Genomic DNA, 19556 nt, shown 5'->3' with positions numbered 1-19556 from the left:
TGCGAGATGGGAGATGGCGGTAGTTAGAGTGTTCACTAGCAGACGAACAGATGGACGAACAGACAGATGTGCAGACGGACGAACAGACGTGCGGATGGACTCGCGGACGGACGCACGGGTGGACTCACGCACAGACTCGCGAACTAACAGACGGACAGACGCACGAATGGACGCACGGATGGCGGGCGGACGGACGGAAGCAAGAACGAACAGACAAGCACAGACCGCTTGACAGACGCTTTGCCCCACTCATCATCATTCACTCCGTGTATATGCTGTGATTTTTTTTTAATTTCATTAGATTTATTTGATAGCTTGAGAAGTTTTACAGCATTCTTTAATGAAGTGGTATTTATTGTGGAATGGTGCACAGAAGTGAACTTCGCCGACGAAATGGCTACGTCCTGACGGATCTTGTGAACAAGTACCAAGGCAGATGCCACGTGCCTTCAGAGAAAACGAAAAACATGCAAGCAGCTAGCGATAAAATTCAACAATCGGCACACTGTGCATCCGTGAACTGCTGACCAGACAATTAGAAAAGTGTTTGCGCCACTTCAAGAAGATTTACCGGTATGGAAAAGAAGGTGTTTTTGCAACCAAAGCAGGTATCCGCTCGACTGTATAGGAGGTATTCACTTGACATCATCCACAAGATATGCTAGCATCATTCCAGGATGCCGCCATCTTGGCGGTCTCGGTGGTTCGATCTGTTCATGGTGGCTGCAGTGACATTGTGGAGCTATCAGTTTTTCTCCGTTTTCATTGTGCACCTGTGGACTGCAATGGATTTAAGGGTGCACGCACACGAGCCAAATGAACCTGCGCGATAGTGCTACCCGAAAAAGTGCATCTGTGCAGCGGCATGGACTCACACGAACTTCAAGATGCTGAACTCCAACCCGATGTTGAACTGCTGCCGTGCGTCAACTTGCTGACATTACAAGTTTTATGTCACGTGATCAACTAAAAGCTTGCAAATCCATACCGGCCAAGACTCCTAGATTGGCCGGGAAACTCCCGGATTTTCCCGGGAACTCTCGGGAAACTCCCGGCCAATCCGGGAAACTCCCGGATTGGTAACTCCCGGATTGGCCGGGAAACTCCCGGAGGGTTCTCATGAAAATATTCCGAAATTGAAATTTTCTGCATGATCTGGCAGCATTGACAAAAAAACACCTCAGTATGCACCAGGCTTTTCGAACCTACCCCATTTTATAACGAACGAGTTTAAAAGGTGTTTATCTAAACGTACAGTAGAATCTCAGTGATGCGAAACCGTGGCAGATACGAATACATGAAATTCGCCAGCCATATTTCATTAGTTTTATTGGGCCTAAATTCGAATGTCCTGAACACATTTCGTAATCGCGGCGGGTGATACGGAAGACGAACGAAGGCTGATAGCAGCGTACTTGGAAGCTTCGGAAGTATGCGTGCAACCAGCAGACGCACTGTCTTCTACAGTGCATGTGATTGTCGTTGCCACAACCGCCGTGGTAAAAACCGCAGTCGCTCTTGACGCGATCATGTATGGCGACGACTTAGTTGACAGAGCGCCTTTTGTGCTTGATCAGTGTGTGCTTGATCAGTCAAAGCAATTCTGCTTTACACAAACTCTGCAGACAAAACTGCAGCAGATGCGATCATAGATAGCATAAAATGACTTAGTTTTGGTGGCAGATGGGATTAGATTGGTGGCAAATGCCCGTGGCTGATCTACGCCACGGGCACAAAAGTACTACACAGGGTGGCACGAGCACGTCTCCGCGATAAAGCTGATCCACGGAGACACCGGGACCAAGGCCCGGTTGCTCGAGCGAGGGCAAAGGCGCTCGCGTTGGCTTCGGAGGGAAACTGGTCGGCGTAGCTAGGCCAAGCCCAGGACACCGTACAACCCTTCGGCCGTGCGTACGCAGTGGCGCAACATAAGGTGAGCGGTCGCATCGGGCACGAGGCCCCGTCAGCGAAGTCCGACGAGCCCCGAGTGACGGGAGTCGACAGACGGAAAAGATTGCGTGGCTCACCGTTTGCAGTCCCGGGGAGTATCTATCTCCCGCTCCCAACGCAGCGCGCGAAAACCTCTCGGGAGACTCCGCGCACGGCGCCACAGTCAACATCCGGTACCGGGTGAGAGGGTTAAACGTCACTCTGCTCTCACAGCGCGGCAGACAGCAAAGGAGGGGAGACATGAGAATGGCAGAGAAGGCGGCAAAGCCCGCGCAAAGGCAGCGGGCTAGCCTCAATTCCCACAAATCTCACGCTGAGACGGCAAGCAGATCGAAACGTGCAGCGTGCTGCACTCGCACAAATGACGCAAGAAAACTATACACACAGGACGAGAGCCAACTAACAATGTTTACTGCTTGAATCGTAACGCATTGTTTAAACAAAAACGATGAATGATACGTAATCACAGGTGCTGATGAGTACAAACTTACAAGTGTCCCGGTTGTTATACCACGCTGTGTATGAAAAGCGTGCTCTTTTAGCAAATCGGGCCTGTGCAGAGACCGAAGTGACCTTTGTAGGCATGGCAACTAACACAATAGTTTCAGTGAAAGCCGAAGGCACACGATTGTCCCCACCAAAGAATAAGTGCGCGCACAGCATCTGAATCCCCCCCTCTCCTTCTGTGGTGCAAAATGAGCGTGAAAGATAAGAGTGCGTGGGCGCATCGCGATGAGCTGTAGTTTTTTTAGTGTTCACACACACACACACACACACACACACATATACATATATATATGTATATATATTTCATAGATACGTATAAATATACGGTGAATGATGTCGGCAATGGCGAGAAAACCAGCCTAGACTGTTTATATGATTTATCGCAATAAAAAGTGTCCAGACGCGTTTTTGGCATTCCTGTCAAAAGAATCTAGTGGTGAGCAAAGCTTTGACCTGCGCTTTTGCGGCAGCCAGTTGCTCCGTCTCCTTCGTTCACGTGTGTCCCAGAAAGACATACGCGAGTTGTTTTCAAGGAAATAGATTATGCTTGTTGTGTTCATCCTTTGAGACTCTCACATTAGTGGGAAAACCTAACATCGTGTGTTCGGCCACTCCAAGCCACTATAAGACCCCCCCCCCCATCCCACCCCCTCTTGTTTTTCGCGATTTTTTTTACGTTGCCGAAAAAAATATAGGCAAATAATCCAGCCCCCCCCTCCCCCGTTACGGAAATCTCCCGGATTCAGAATCCTTGAACTTCGCAGCTATAGAAATCCATGGAGGGTCAAAACTATTTTACGAGCGGATGGGTGCAGCAGCCGGGTGTGCAGGTTTTCCCTAACAGCACGATTATAGTAATAGCTGGAAAGGTGAACGGACTTTTCTTGTCTACTTGTAATTACAGTTATGGTGCTGTGCGAGCGTTGTGTCGATACTGTAAATACAGTAACGGGATGTCATGGCAGAAAAATGATCACAGCAATTTTTGCAGTGGCTGTTTCTTCTCAACAACCGCTGCGTACCGTGCTCATGTATAGCCGGCTGATGGCAGATGTTTAGTGCAGGCCTAGAAGTTTCACCGTACAGCACGATCACTGTTTTTGGGAAGATAAGCCGACTTCCCATTTATTTCTAATCACATTTCTTTTGTCATGCTAACGCCGGTGAATCTGGTAAACACAGAAGGGAAGGCAGGATGTCCCTGAGGTTAATGTGGTGAAACTACTCCATCCTTTGCCGTGGTGTCACCTGTGTGGTCTTCTGCCATGATTCAGCACCTTTGGTGTGATAAACCTACCAAGGCGACATTCCAGTCCCCAGGCTTTTTTATTGCGTGGCTGTTACAACTAATAATGGCACAGTTCACCACTATTGTTGCTGACTGGCGTGCAACCACGGCATGTACCGCCTCTCCTCAAATGCAAATGAACTCATTCAGACATTCCACGTAATACAGTCGAGCCCCCTTATAACGAACCTGAGCATGACGTGGCATCCGTTTGCTATATCCTGAAGTTCGTAGTAAATGAAACACGGCTTTTGAAAAAGTTGCGAGTGACAACAGAAACTTTTTTGCCCCCAAAAGTCCGTGATGCACGTGTTTCGAAGAGCAGAAGCGATAAAGGCAGTCTCGAGTTCGTTTAAAACGGCAGGGTGCTCGTTCGCCGAGGCCCGTGGCATAAACTGCATGAGGCACTGACTCCAAAGTTTCGTCATTCTCGCAATCCGATTCCTCCAAATCGCTCTCGCCACGTACTTCATTCACAATGCCCCAATTCGTGCACGGTTCCGTAGTGTCGGCATCATCATCGGCTGCAATTAAATCATCTTAACAGATGTCCCACCCGCTCTCCCATGTTAGAGTCGACGATGCACTGCCACAAATCGCCGCCGCAGTAGTCCTGTTCGGAAGCTTCAGGCTCAGCATCGGGCTTGACGTTGCAAAGTCGGCCTCGCGAAAACAGTTTCGCGCACATGTAGCCTTCAACGCTGCCCACGAAATATTCGCCATCTCCACAGCTGAATTACTGGGACGTCCGAAGCGGCAAGTTGGCTGCCTGGTAGTCAACAGCTATGAGCAAGTGCTCTGCAACGCGGCACCTAACGCGCAGATTCAAACCAAGTGGTCACACTTTCGATGTTTTGTTGAGTGGCAGGTAAAACCCTGCTAGTCCTGCCATCGGCCATCATGACCACACATGCACACCAAGAGCGAGCAAGATGCGCACACGTGACGCACATGCCAGAATGCGTGGAACGAGCTCTGGGCCCGTTTCCAGTCAGAAAACTAAACTAATTCGAGCTAACGTGGCGGGCGTCACGGAGCGGTAAAGATGGGCGAAGGGGTTGTGATCAAGAGAGTAGAGCAGACTTGCGAGAGAAAGGCAAGGAGTTACGTTAAAGAAAAGGGAGAATGCGGCAGGAGGGCAACCTTGAAAAGCAAAACACATGGGAATGAGGAAGGAGGCAGATTGGGTAGATTGCTTGAAAGGTGCACGAAACTCGCACGTAGAAAAATTTGGGGCAAGAGTGCCTGCACGCGCAGAATTCAAAGCATGGCCGCCTGGATCGGTGCGCGCGGCGGTGTTCTGAGAATCGGCGGCCGTGGTCAAAAAGTCGTTTTGTTGCGCCGGCGGATTTGCGTGGCCTCATGAACTTCGATATTTCGCGATTTGTTCCACGCAAATTAACAGCCGTTTTCGTGCTTCCGCACGCGCGCAGAAAGCATGCTGAATTGAGTGCGAAGTGAGCGAGAACAAGTCCTAAACATGAAACGAATCGCAGATTATCAGAGTCAGTGGGGTAGCGTACGCTTGTGCACTACACGCAGACGATAGGATACAGTCGGTGGACGAGGATGTTAGCAAACGGTCTGGTCACTGCAGGCCGGAGACGCCAACGACAGTACCAGCGGTCAAAAACAGGGTAGATGGCCGACCGGTCTTCAAACGATCGGTGGCAGTGTGGGTCTTGTCTGGCGATCCGGGGTGCTCAGAGTAGGGGGGGGACAAAGGACGGAGGGGTGCGTAACAAAAAGCAGTCGGGGCATGGAGGAAGGAAACGGCTTTCCTTCTTCCGTGGGTTGGGGAGAGCGGCAACTATAGGGTCCTGGAGGCAGGGTCGACGCTTAAAAATAAGAATGTATGGGCACCTCGCCGATGTCTGATCGGTGGTCGAAATTTGTTTCCCGGGAATTGGGCAGACCGCTGACTCCGTTCGCTGTAACCGATCAGCGGTGCTCGGAGACGTTCGTTGTAAGTGCAATTTTGTGCCATTGAACCAATGTATATTTTTACGGTCGCACGGATATTGTTCGTTTTAAGCGAAAGTTCGTTTTAAGTGGGGCCCTTATATGTGGGCTCGACTGTAAATACACACCGTGCACAAGACATTGCTGTATGTCAACTAAGGCGGACAGCTTCCACAGTACAGACCTTTGAAACTTTTTCTATCATGCGCGGACAGTGAAGACAGAGCGCACACAGAACGCAGCCCGGTACTGCACTCACGAATTCGCGAACGGCCATACCGCCAAGATGGGGGTGCTGCCCGGCGATGCTTTCGCCAACCTTGCGGATCAAGGTTCAGTGCATATGTACCCCCTATACTCGTGACACAATCGGCTACAAGACATTGACAAGGCCGTCGCTCCCAAGTTGAAACGTGCCAAATCCATAAAAGCGCGATGCGATCAGCAGCTGCATGAGACGGGACACAACGAACCCACTACCATGGATATTTTCCTGCGGAAAAAGCACAGTGAGCAGATTCTTCACGGCACTTTTTGTGAAGTGAGAGCGGCTCGAAAATTCCTTCTTGTCGTAGGTCTCAAACAGGTTTCGCTAATCGTTCAGGGCTCACCACAGCGGTGACGTGTATGCATAGGCTGTACCGTTCAATATTTCTTCTTTACGGTCCACATAATAAACAGAATACACAAAGTTGTCGTCCCCTGCCATGTTGCTTAAGGAAACCTCAAGGTAGGTCATAGGCTACCTTAACCGAGCCTTACCTAAGTGCGAGGAAAGTTCCACGATAAGTACAAGGTAGGTTCTTGAAACGCGTTAAGGGCGGACTTAAGGCTGAGGTTGACTGAAGTCATAAAGACAAGGATTACGGAGTTAGACAAGGAGAGCTGAAAGGTAGGTCTCAAAAATTAATCTGCAGAAAAAAGAAAGTAATGTACAACAATTTCGGAAGAGAGCAGCACTTTGAGATAGGTAATAGTCCACTTGAAGTTGTAAAAGACTATGTCTACTTAGGGCAGGTAACAACCGCAGAGCAGAACCACGAGATTGAAGTAACTAGAAGAATAAAAATGGGGTGGAGCACATTTGGCAAGCACTCTCAAACTATGACAGGTAGCTTGCCACTATACCTCAATAGGAAGGTATATAGCAGCTGTATCCTGCCGGTACTTAGCTATGGATCACAAACATGGAGACTTACAAAGAGGGTTCAGCCTAAATTGAGGATGACGCAGCAAGCAATGGAAAGAAAAATGGTAGGTGTAACCTTAAGAGACAAGAAGAGAGCAGAGTGGATTAGGGAACAAACGGGGGTTAAGTATATAATAGTTAAAATCAAGAGGAAATGGACATGGGCCGGGCATGTAGCGTAGACAGGAGAATCACTAGTCATTAAGGGTAACTAACTGGATTTCCAGAGAAGGCAAGAGGGTTAGGGGGAGACTGAAGGTTAAGTGGGCAGATGAGATTAAGAAGTTTGCGGGTATAAATAGGCAGCAGCAAGCAACAGGACCGTGTTAACTGGTGGAACATGGGAGACAGCCCTTTGTCCTGCAGTAGACGTAGTCAGGCTGTTGCTGCTGCTGCTGCTGCTGCTGCTGATGATGATGATGATGATTATGATGATAAGGACAAGGTCAAGTTAGGTTTTAGAATGCTGGGGTTAGTATGCAGTCATTTTAAGAGTGGATATTTGATTTTGCAGTTAGTCACTCTTGTTTAAAAAAGGGAAGTGTAAGGCATGCTTCTTTGCATAGCATCTTATACTGTAGAGAGAAATCGAGTGATGGTATATGTGTATATACAAAACCTTGACATTGTTATTTTTCTGGTGTGAAAAACTTGGTGAGCTACGTCTTGTGGGTCACAGGTTGGCCAACAGGTGATGAAAACTGCTGCCAAGTCAAACCTGAAGAAGGTCACATTGGAACTAGGTGGAAAGAGTCCCAACATAGTTTTCAAGGATGCTAACTGTGAGTGTACTCAAGATTTCCACCCATATTACTTGCTAGGCAGTTTTTACACAAAAGAAATTACACTAGCTTAGAGGAAGAGCATCAAACAGGCTATTGTAAAAACGAGGGGTGTGCGAATATTCGGACTTTCGAATATTTTTTTAATAGTTTTTGTTATTTGATTCGCACTGAAATTTTACTATTCGAACACTATGTGCAGTCAACGTTCAGTTGGCGGTGGTTCTATCTAATTTTTAATATGCTTCACCTCATCATATTCTCGCATTGTGAAAGCCGCCCTTCAGGCCCTACTGCGGTTGCAAATGTATTTACTACAGCTGTATGAATAGCAAAATGTTGGGGTGCCAAGTGAATTCACATATTGAAGAGCAAAATTGAATCCAATATTTTCTTAATATTTCTAGATTATATTTTGAATACTTTGAAGCAAAAATGCAGAAAAAGTTGGAGAGTGTTCCTAAACATATTCTTCTAAGATAGCAACATGAAAGTGTTTCTCTTGGCTAGGTTGATGAAATGCTGGTGGGGTGGTGTTTCACAGTTGTCTTACCAAGAATGAGGCAATGCAGAGGCTTAATTGTATTTATGCACATGATTTGGTGCAACCAAAGTGTTGCCGACAATATTTTACATGTGAAAGGCAAAGATGCTATTTTCTCAGCTTCTCCTCCTCTTTCAACTTCTGCAGAAGCCAAGTCAATGTGGCAAACAAGGGTGTGCTTCCTTCGTATGCAAAGCTCCAAATCTGCCTCGTAAGCGTCATTATGATAACACCTAAAATTTTAAATGCTAAAAATCTTGCATCTCACTTTTTGGTTTTCCTGCTCAAATTTTGGGTCTTAAACAGCATTAATTGAGCCTCCCCAAACCTGTCACATCTATCATGTTCATGTTGGAACCAGCGTTTTCTTAAAGGGTTAGCAAATAGGCTCAGACTCTTTTTACACCCGCCAAACAAGCTGACATATTCGTATGGTAGACCGGCACGTCAAATATTACAGCACTATGTGCCACGCAGACCTTCCATTTCGAAAAAACTATTCTCCTGCCTCATTAGCTTCTGACAAATCCCCCTTGTACATGCAGTGATGCAAGCTTGCCCATGGACAACTTGATGTGTTACTGAGCTCATCAATTGAGCTTTTGTCTTACAATACAGTGCTTTGGCCCTGTGGTGATGCAATCTCGGCCGTGCAGTCCACATTTTCATATGCCTGTGCTGCCCTCTGCCATTTCGTAGAGCTAGAGACTACTGGGAGAAGCAGTATTGCCAGAACGAAAGCCTCTGTGATAAAGAGGAGTCTCTCTACTTTACCCCCTGGGAAAGGGTGCTCCTGCGCTTCCTTCCCACGCCGCTATGACACGTGCTCATGCTCGGGATGCCCTGTTCCCTTGTTGGCTGTGTGCCTATGACTTATCACAGACATTTCACATTGCCGAAGTGGGCAAAGTCGCGATGATGGGCAACGTCTCCCCCTTCCTATGACGGAGAAGGGTCGTGAGGTCACGCGAAAAATGTGAAACCAGCTGGAACAGATGTTCCCTGTAACTTCCTTTTTATAACACATATTTGCAAAACTCTTGTGGCAGGTTGTTCATATAGCAAAAGTGCGCATATTTCTCTTATTAACAATTTTTGTACCTCGGGGTAGTTTACTGGCCCTTAGAGTCAATACATTTGCGACAGTAGCGGAGCCTAAAAGGAAGCTTTACTGCTGTGCGAGACTGTGATGGGGTGAAGCTTATTAAAAGTTTGAAGGGCTCACTGTTAATCGAACATTGACATTATTTGTCTGTTGGAAGTTCTAATAGTAAAATTTCAGTGCAAATGGAATAGCAAACACTATTAGAAGAATCTTCGAAATTTTGAATAATTGCTTACTCACAGTATTGATTCAAGACAACATGGAGATGATAGATGCAACAGAGTTGGTGTCTCAGCTAAAACTGTTTTGGACCTGGACTTTAGGCAGGAAGTCTGAAAAATGCGACGCTGAAGATTTTTAGCATCTAAAATATCAGATGTTCTTGTATATTGACGTCTACGAGGCAGATTTGGAACGCCAGACTTAAGGGGGCACGCCCTTTTCCGCCACATCAGTTGGGCTTCGTGAGAAGTTAAAAGAGGGAGGAGAGGCTGAAGAAAAAGTAGCATTTTTGCCTTTCATGTGTAAAGTAATTCTGTAGATACATAAAATTCAGTTTCTGCATTGCCTCATTCCTAATAAGACAACTATGAACCTCCACTCTTCCCACGCATCTCCAACCTGGCCAAAAAAAAACTTTCATGTTGCTATCTCATACCAGTCTGCTTAGGGATTCTCTCCAACTTTTTTCTGCAATAACTCTTTGAAGTATTCGATAATTATTAGAATTGCACTCAATTTAAATATTCGAATTTGCTTTGCACCCGAAATTTTGCTATTTGCACAGCTCTATTAAAAATCAAATGAATGTTCTACAGAAAGCAAAAGGGCAGTTCTATTCATGCAGTAGTGCTAATTTTGTGCACATAGAAATAATTTAATGTAAATGTCCTAGCTTATTTGCTCATAGCAGAGAAGATCTTGCTTCTTTGTGCCTACTTGTCATGTGCGACTTCCCCAAAGTGCTTATTCTAATCTATAAGTACTACCACTCATGATGACATTATTGATACAGCTGGCAGTGTGTCCCAGAATGCATCAGGTTGTGTGCAGGTCTGCGTGTAGTAGTTAAGTATATGTTGTGTAGACAGTTAGCAGGAGCCGATAGCTTTTATGGCATTACTGAATTGAGTAACAAGTGTTGTCATAGACAGAGAGGAACATAGAAACATCCATGATGTATATTATGAATTTGTGTATACTATGTTATGGCATGCATGTATACTCTGTATACCACATTTGCCAAGCCCGGGGGTATGCACTGTGTCAAACCTGATCTATGGATTTTTTGTCTGTATCAACCAAGCTCCATTGAATGTCTTTGAAGCTGAAGATATAAATCCTGATTGATTTATTGCATGCCACCGTTACAGTGGACGAAGCAATAGAGACTTCACATTTTGGACTGTTCTTCAACCAAGGCCAGTGCTGCTGCGCTGGCTCACGCATCTTTGTGGAGGGCGCCATCTATGAAGATTTTGTGGCACGCAGTGTTACACTTGCTAAGCAAAGAGTTCTTGGTGACCCCTTTGATGCCAACACCACACAGGGACCACAGGTATACTATACTACTCGGTAGCAGTTGCAATACCCAATTTGCCACATTCGACATGCCGTTAGTGTTATCAAAAAAAAAACCTAGGGGCACACAAGAGAGAAGGAAAACATGCAATAGAAACTATGACTACCAGCTGAAATATCGCACAGTGGCTGCAGTGCATTTTCTGCACTATGACCTCAGCATTTATTTTTTTTCCATCTTTGGTGTCTGTGCCTGTGCGTCTCAATTTTTTTCGTATGGGGTGAATCGCGACGAACCAGCTCAAATATATGCTGACATGAAAATCATAGGTTTAATCATGGCTGCGGCAGTCGCATTTCAATGAAGGTGAAATGGTAGAGGCCCGTGTACTGTACGAGGTCAGGGCACGTTAAAGAATACCAGATGGTTGAAATTTCAGGAGCACTTCACTATGGCATCTGTCATGATCATATCAGAGTTTTGGGACTTAAAATCTCACATATTATTATTGTTGTTGTTGTTGTTACTACAGCTCAACTATAATGTAGTTATGTGCCAGTGTTGCAGCATGCTTCCTTTTTTTTTTTTTTCGTAATACAAAATTTTTGCTTAAGCTCTTGAACAAAATGAGCTTTAAGTATAGCCTATATTGCACATTGTTAAAAGAAGAAACTTGCGGAAACAGCTAGTAAGTTAAATGTAGCTCGAAACGTGCTGTGTCCATGGGATACTGACACAAAAACTCTGGCCTTGCATTTTTCTGCTGCAATGTGTTGCTAGGGGCCTGTTAGTCATAACACGACACATCGTTTGCTGCAGCACATGGCAGATAATTTATTACAGGGACCTCATTATCGAATATCTTTAGTTTCGGTTTGAGAGAGCTCCAAAAACGAGAAGCAGCCGGGTGCAACTATCGTCACCTAATGTGTGCAGCTCTTGACCATGTCAGCACACACAACTGTGACACACTTCCGCATGGTCCGCATCAAGAATTACTTCAGAGTAGGAAACGGGGCTGCAGTGTCCCCATACACAAAACTTTCAAAGTGTGTGCCATGGCCATGCATTAGCGTACACTGCCGTACACTGTATGCATAAAATGTGTGTAAGTGCAAAGCCGGAACGACAGACTGTGAGTGCTATAACAAATATTTTTCAAAATCCAGGTGGACCAGGAACAGTTAGGAAAAATCTTGGCACTAATTGACAGTGGCAAGAGTGAGGGAGCCCGCCTCTTGTGTGGAGGAGCCAGGCATGGGTCTCGAGGCTACTTTGTTGAACCAACTGTCTTCTCAGATGTCAAAGATGGCATGCGCATTGCCAGGGAGGAGGTGAGGTCTGCGACAAAGCCTGCCTTGATTCCGGTGTTTTCGATATTTACCATTGTTCTGACAGTTATTGTGGTAGTACTGAAGATGACTGCATTTTTTCTAAGACAGCCACCCATCATGAGCATGAGCACTGTCACGCACAAGTGCAAGAAAACTATATTTGGATATATTTACACAACTATTTTTTTGTTACTCTTGGATGCAATGGACATGTGCAATAGTGTCTTTTATTGAGAATACAGAAACATTATTACTAAAGCTGTGCGAGTAGCAAAGCTTTGGGTGCGAAGCAAATTCAAATATTGAAGTGCGAATAGAATATTTCTTGAATATATTTCGAATATACTTTGAAGTGAAATTGCAGAAAAAGAAGTTAGAGAGGGTATTCTTATGAGATAGCAATGCGTTTGGCTAGGTTGATGGCGGGGTGGTGTTTCAAAGTCGCCTCATCAAGAATGAGGCAGTGCAGAGGCAGAATTTTATTTATGTGCACTGATGTTCCGTGCAGGAAATTTTTCCTTTTTCAGGGAATTTTCGCCTGTAATTTTGAGCCAAAGGGAAAAAGCGAATCTTTGTGAATGATATTGCAGGTAATTTCAGGAGTGGTTAAATTCCTTTGTGACTACTTATAATTAGCATTCACAATGCACCTTCATCTGCTGTGATCGGTTTTGGCACATGCACCACGCAAGCATAGCCTTTGAGATTTGTTCCTTATGTTTACGCGGAGTGATTTCTAGTTTACTATTGGTGTTAGACTTGAAGCCCACAATGTGCAGTGTACTAACAGTAAAGTTATGCTTTAGCTGGGCAGCAGTGGAGGGGCTAGTCATGATTTGAAAAGTCACCAGTACGTGAGACACATGGAATTATAGTATGTGTGTGCGTGGATGGGAGTGTAAATCAGTATTGTTGTGCAGGGAAATATGCTGGGAATTTCGTCTACGTTTGCAGGGAAAAATCACCGAAATAAGGAATTTCCATGTCCCTGAATGCGAATTCTTTGACGTAGCATGGAACGTCACAGTTTATGTGCATGGTCAGGTATTATTAAAGTGTTGTCTACAACACCTTATGTGTGAAGGACAATGATGCTATTTCCTCAGCTGCTGCTCCTCCTCCTACAACTTCTGTGGAAGCCCAACTGATATGGTGAACAAGGGTGCTCTCTTTTTGTGTTTGGAGTTGCTAATCTGCCTCCTAGATGTCAATAGGGAGCTTTCAAATAGAGTACACTAAGTTAGCGGCCGTTGTGGGTTTGGCGCTTGGGTATGGGCGTCATATAAATTTTTGAATAGCATTTGTCCTCTGAAAACGCTGACGGACACTCGGGTCACCACAAAGGAGCTTTGCCGGCTGCGCACTAATTCGGATTTTTTGCGGGTAAACCGCAAACGCTCCCCGCAGGGGCGCCTGTGAAAGCAGGCGTTTGGTGTGTAATGACACCACGGACCCGAGCTAATGGGGGAGTTCTGACTCCCTCCCACGCCTAGCCGTGCGTGGCTCCGCCGTGTCCGGGGAAGAAGGGATCCTGGGGGTTGAGCCGACGGCGGGTGATCGGACCTTTAAGGCCCCCCGGCAGAGGCAACACACCCCTTTGGCCCCGGCTTCACGTAGACGGCACTCCCGGATTGACCCGCCCGGGGGAATCGGCAGTCGCCTTTTCCTGTCTCCACCTCACATCTTCGTCTTTTCTCTTACTTTAAGGGGGGACGCGGCTTTGGGATCGCGAAAAATGGCAAAAAATTCGATTTTTTGAAACTCAAGTTTTCAGTTTCTGGAACCCTTTTTCTATCTGGTTCCAAAATATCTACACTGAAAACCGCGCAGAAGTGCTTCGGAAAATTCGTTTCACCCACCTAGGTAGCAAAAATTTTTCTGGAAATGGCGAAAAAACGGCGATTTTCAAAAACATTATACCTTCGCGATGCTTGGGCCAGTAGCCGGCTTCTTGGGCTCATCGGAAAGAGCATTTCTCCGTGTTTGACTTTCTCGCCTCAGCTGGCTCCTCTCTTTGACAACAAGCGAGCAAAAAGCAAATGTTTGAAGGTCGTTTTGAGGCCCTTGATTGGCCGTGGCCGCCATGTTGCCTCAGCTCGCCTCGCCATTGGCCCGATGTTCGCTCAGGGAGATCGTCGTCTGCTGCTTGTGCGTCGCGAGGACATGGCTCTCGAAAATCGCCACTTCGTGACGTGTTCACGGCTTGATGATCACCTAAGATATAACTACGATTTAGTTACGAGCAGTAGGCGGATGCGCGATCAGGTTACTACGAGCGGGAGCGCGGTCTACGAGCGCCACGCGTCATCGGAGTCGTCTTTAGCCCTAACTCCGCCGACAGCGAGACTGCGGGCAGGAACGACGCGCTAGCGCATTCGTGGCGACGTGCTTTTTCGCAAGCAACGAAGCTGAACGAAGCTGTAAGCGGCGGCACGATCTGATTACTACGAGCGGGCGTGCGGCGCGTCATCGGAGTCGGCTTTAGGCCTAACTCCGCTGACAGCGAGACTGTGGGCAGGAACGACATGCAAGCGCACTCTTGGCGACGTGCTTCTTCGCAAGGAATGTACCACATCACTCACTAGCTCCTCTGAATCTCGTACGGGCATTTTACGCATCGGCAGCAGACAACACAATCAAGCTTGTCACACCCCCCCCCCCCCCCCCTCACTGCCAAGGATCGCTCGGAACAGCGACTAGCAGTTTCGCGCGTTGTAATTTGAAAATGCGATGCCAAGTGCAGTGCGTGCCGATTTTTTGTCTTCGTAGTTACACATTTCACGCATCGTCATCGAACGCCGCCGGCAAGTGCATTATGCGCTGGCTGCACTGTCCACGCGGCCGCGCACCCCACGGTCATATGGAGTGCTGTCAGTAAGCTTTTGTGATGCGATTCAGGCGTGCTTGGAGCCGTGCTTGGTATCGCCACGAACGTCTATGAATGTTCCGAGGTTAATGAATTGCTGTAGATTAGAGTTTCCGCGACCGGCTGTACGATGATGCGTTTCACGGCTAGAGCGGCGAAAGAGCATGTGTGAATCAGTGGCACGAATTTTTATATGCCCGTTTCGTGTCATTAATTATACTGCTAGAAATTCCCGTGCCACCAGTCTTCTGCCCATATTTTTGTTATTTAGAAAGAAGGCATAGACCGTCATGGTGTGATCCATTCTTCTGATGCAATAAACCTCTCTCCAAATAAAAAAAGTTCAATGAATAATTGTAATCAAGTGCTTAATTACGCTAATTACAACTTCAGCACAAGAAATTATGTGTAATAATTTCAGAATATAGTTTTATTCAATTACAATCATTTCTGTCATACCTATCACACCACTCTTTCATACAAAGAACTTGGTTCAAAAACCACACTTGTTCTTTGTAAATCATGAAAAGAAGTCAAATATCACAAGACAAACCTGAGATCACAATTTTTAAGTGTCTTAGAGACGTAAAGAAAAGTTGAAACTTTAAACGCAGCTTTCTCAATACTGGTTTTTTTTTTTTACATTATGCTCAGCCCCTCCACATGGTTCAATGAAGAAATAATTTGTTTCTCATAAAGTATTTGTGGTATCGCTTCAAAATTTTTATGGAAGCACTGTGAGGTTATTCTTAGTGTCTGTGCCAATTTTCATCAATATCCATTTAGAAACAAAAAAGTTCATTGAAAAAAGCCTGTCGAAAACTTCGACAGGCTTTTTCTCACAAGTGTGTTTTGGACATTGTGCATTGCTCGTGGAAAGAGTAGCGCGAGAATGACTGACCGATTATGATTCTGTTTTTTTTACTGAATCCCTGAACACTGCTTGTGAATACGGCGATCTCCAATTTCTGTTTTGTGGCCCTGTTATTTTCCTAGACGACGATTTGTCCGTGCCACTGTTTCTGACTATGTGTGTCGGCAGCCATGATGATCTCTAAAAAAAAAAAAAGAACTTATTAAAAAATTCTGAGAGTGCTATACCCTGTAGCTTTCTTTTGAGTAAAGATCAACACCATTCGCAGCTTCCTGGCATGTTTTGTTGCAGTGCTAGGCTTTCCACGAGCAGACCATGTAATTGGATCGTGTAGCATTATGTAACTTGAGAACTACTGAAGCTATCATGATGAAACTGCATATTTCCCTATTCTAGATACTTATGAGTATGCATGCCAAATTTCATTGCTGTAGGTCAACAAATAATAAAGTTTTTTTTCAATGCCACCTCCCCCCTTAAATCTTTCCTGTCCTCTATTCACTGCCATTGACTTCCGTGTTTCCTGGCGGCCGGGGCTAACCCTGTGTGGCTATCCTACCTTGGATACACCATATTCGGTTATAGTGGTGGCATACAGCTGGCGTCTGCAGGGCCTGTACTTACCGACCCTGCAGCGTCCCCTTGTAGGACTCCATGGTGGGTGGCTGGCGCCGCTGCCGAAAATAAAGATTTACATATGGCTAGTTCCTTCCCCCCACTCCCTGATCGCCCTCAGAAAAGAGGGCACACCGATGAAGTCTTTCAGTTTTTTGGTCACCAGAAAGTATTTTTTTTCCCCAGATTCCACGTTGTCCACTCTGACAGGTCGGACGGACGGAAAAAACTTTATTTTTTATTTAAACATTATTTAAACCGGCCCGGGCTCAGGCCACCCCGACGTTTTGTGCGGTGAGGCGTAGCCTTTCCACCACTGTCAGGGCCTGCTGGATTGCCCACAGTTGGTCGTGCAGATCTGAGCTGGTCAGTGCACTTAGCCAACGCTCCTCGAGAAGGTCTGGTTTTATATTGTCCTCTCGGTATATTACTGTGACCTGTGTGCATTGCCATAGAATATGTGCCATATCTGCGTGTTCGTGCTTACAGAGGGTACAGATTGTTTGCGGGTATTGTCTGGAATTTACTCTGTTCAGGTGTACCGGATTTGAAAAGGTTCTGGTTTGCAATCTTTGCCAATCTGTTTCTTGATATCTGTCTAGCTGTTTGTGTGGTGGCGGATATTCTTCTCGTTGTCGCTTATAATGTGCCAATATGTTATGATACGTGACCAGTTTGTCTCTGTCGTCTTGTATCGCATGCCCATTATTGTCATGACCTCTATCGTTCCCATCGCCTCCACCGGAGTCGTCCCCCCCTCTGTGGTGGGTGCGGGGGGGCTGGGCCGTCGCTATCAGAGTCGTGGTGGGTTAGTTCTCGCACGGTTCAATGGGCCTTCTCGTTAAGGTTTTGAGGGATGGTTGTGTCTTCGATGTTTAATTCCCCCATGTGCGCCGGGATCCACTTGAGGTATTTGGGTACAATTTTGCCGTTCCGGAAGTCTTCTGCTCTGCGGTTCAGGATTTTGGCTGCTTCGGTGGAGACCCATCCCTTTGTGAAATTCCTAATGGCCATCTTGGAGTCACTGATTATTAATCTGTCGTGCTTTCGACCATTGACTACGGCCAGTGCAATGGCCATTTCTTCCGCTCCCTCCGAAGATCTGGTCCTTACGGAGCCCGCGGTCGAGGTCTTTCCTTTTGTGTCTATGACCGCTATTGCGAAGAAGGAGCCACGCACAACCCTATTACTGATATCTTTATTTCGGGAATACCGGGCAGTGTCTACAAAAAGCTCACCCTCCCGCATGCCGTGGTTTTTAAGGATAATTTTCGTGCGGCTTTTTTGTCTCTCAACGTTGTGTGCAGGGTGCATATTTTTTGGGATGTTTTCCGTAATTATCACGGACCGGACGTCCGGGTGAATCTGCGTCTTGGGACCTTTCATTCCGTGGTAATTGATGGAGATCTTTTCCATGATTTCTCTACTCGCCACGGTTCCAGACAATCGTTCGAGTTGCGCTATCCCTTGTGCTTCAGCGATCTCATCCAGCGTGTTATGTACTCCGAGTTGTAGCAGCCTTTCGTTCTTTGTGTATTGCGGTAGACCCAGCGCAGCTCTGTACGCTTTTCTAATCAGTGCGTCGACTTTGTCTTCCTCGGCTTTGTTACAGTGGACGAACGCTGCTACGTACGCGACATGGCTGATCGCAAAGGCCTGGACGAGTCGTACAACGTTTCTTTCGTTAATGCCCCTTCGTTTATTGGATACTCTTTGTGTTAGCCTAACGGCCGCCATGACTTTCTTTTCCAGGCGCGTTATAGTTTCCCCATTGGTTCCCCTGGCTTCGATCCAGAGACCCAGGACTCTGATCTTCTGAACCAAAAGTATCGCCGTGCCATTTCTAGTAGTTATCCTGATTCTTTTGTGTAATTCTGCTACGTTTCTGCAATGTATGCCTAGTATTTTGGGGTGGTATAGTAGCAGTTCTGATTTGGCCGGTGAGCATTCCAATCCGGTGCCATCCAGATGACTCTCGACTGCATCCACCGCCTCTTGAAGTCTATTCTCCATCTCGCCTTCACTGGTGTCTTGCGTAGTCTAAATCGTAATGTCGTCTGCATAAATTGTGTGATTGATGCCTTCGATTCGCTCTAATTTTTCTGATAATCCCATCATGACGAGGTTAAACAGCATCGGTGACCTGACGGACCCTTGCGGTGTGCCAGCGCTGCCCATGTCCACTTGGATGCTCTCCTCCTCGTCCAGTCTAACCGTGGCAGTTCTTCCCGTAAGAAAATTTTTGATGTACTTGTATGTGCGCTTGCCTAGGCCGAGTTGCGCAATTCGTTTTAGAATGGCTGCGTGCTCGACCACATGTCGAAGGCCTTCCTTAGATCTAGCTTGATTATTGCCCTCATGCCTCGTCAAATGGGGTCTCTGACTTGCTCCTTTAGTTGTATCATGGCATCTTGTGTGGAGAGCCCTCTTTTAAAGCCGATCATGTTGCTGCGGTATACGTTGTTAGACTCAAGGTAGCTGTTAACCCTGTTCTGGCAAGCATGCTCCATTACTTTACCGACGCACGAAGTCAGGGAGATGGGCCGCATGTTCTGGATTTCTAGGGGTTTATTCGGCTTAGGAATGAGGATCACGTCGGATTTCTTCCATTCATCGGGTATCTTCCCGTTTCTCCAGCACTCGTTTATGAAGTCTGTCAAACGGCTCGTTCCCTGGTCGTCCAGGTTCGGGAGCATCTTGTTGGACACTTTGTCGGGACCTGGAGCTGACTTGGTCTTGATAGTCTGCAGGACTGCCCTGATTTCTTGTTGTGAAAAGTCTCTGTCAAGATCTTTGTTGGGAGAACCCGAGTATTCCTGGTGTTCGACTGCCAGGGGTCTGCCGAGGTAGAGCTTGACGATTTCATCACCCATCTGATGGATGTTCCCTTTATACCTGTGTCTTAACTTGGCTATTTCCGCTTTCACCGCCGTTTTGGTGGCTGACGGGTCCAGCAGGTGCTTGAGGATTTTCCATGTCTTGCCTGTGTTTATGTTGCCGTCCATGGCATCGCACACT

General features: G+C 46.5%; 1 protein-coding gene across 3 annotated transcripts in view; it reads left to right on the top strand.

The window, feature by feature from the left end:
• LOC119159477 (Aldehyde dehydrogenase) overlaps positions 1–19556 on the top strand; it is a 58799-nt gene that overhangs the window by 9340 nt on the left and 29903 nt on the right. For all 3 annotated transcript variants that reach the window (XM_075865755.1, XM_075865760.1, XM_037412245.2), the window contains exons 7-9: positions 7576–7678; positions 10701–10885; positions 12019–12183. In XM_075865755.1, the coding sequence (XP_075721870.1) occupies positions 7576–7678; positions 10701–10885; positions 12019–12183 (453 nt within the window). The remainder of the gene's footprint in view (positions 1–7575; positions 7679–10700; positions 10886–12018; positions 12184–19556) is intronic.

The sequence above is a fragment of the Rhipicephalus microplus genome, chromosome 1, assembly GCF_043290135.1.
Source record: "Rhipicephalus microplus isolate Deutch F79 chromosome 1, USDA_Rmic, whole genome shotgun sequence".
NCBI classification, from domain to species: domain Eukaryota; kingdom Metazoa; phylum Arthropoda; class Arachnida; order Ixodida; family Ixodidae; genus Rhipicephalus; species Rhipicephalus microplus.
This window is presented reverse-complemented; position numbering and strand designations above follow the sequence as displayed.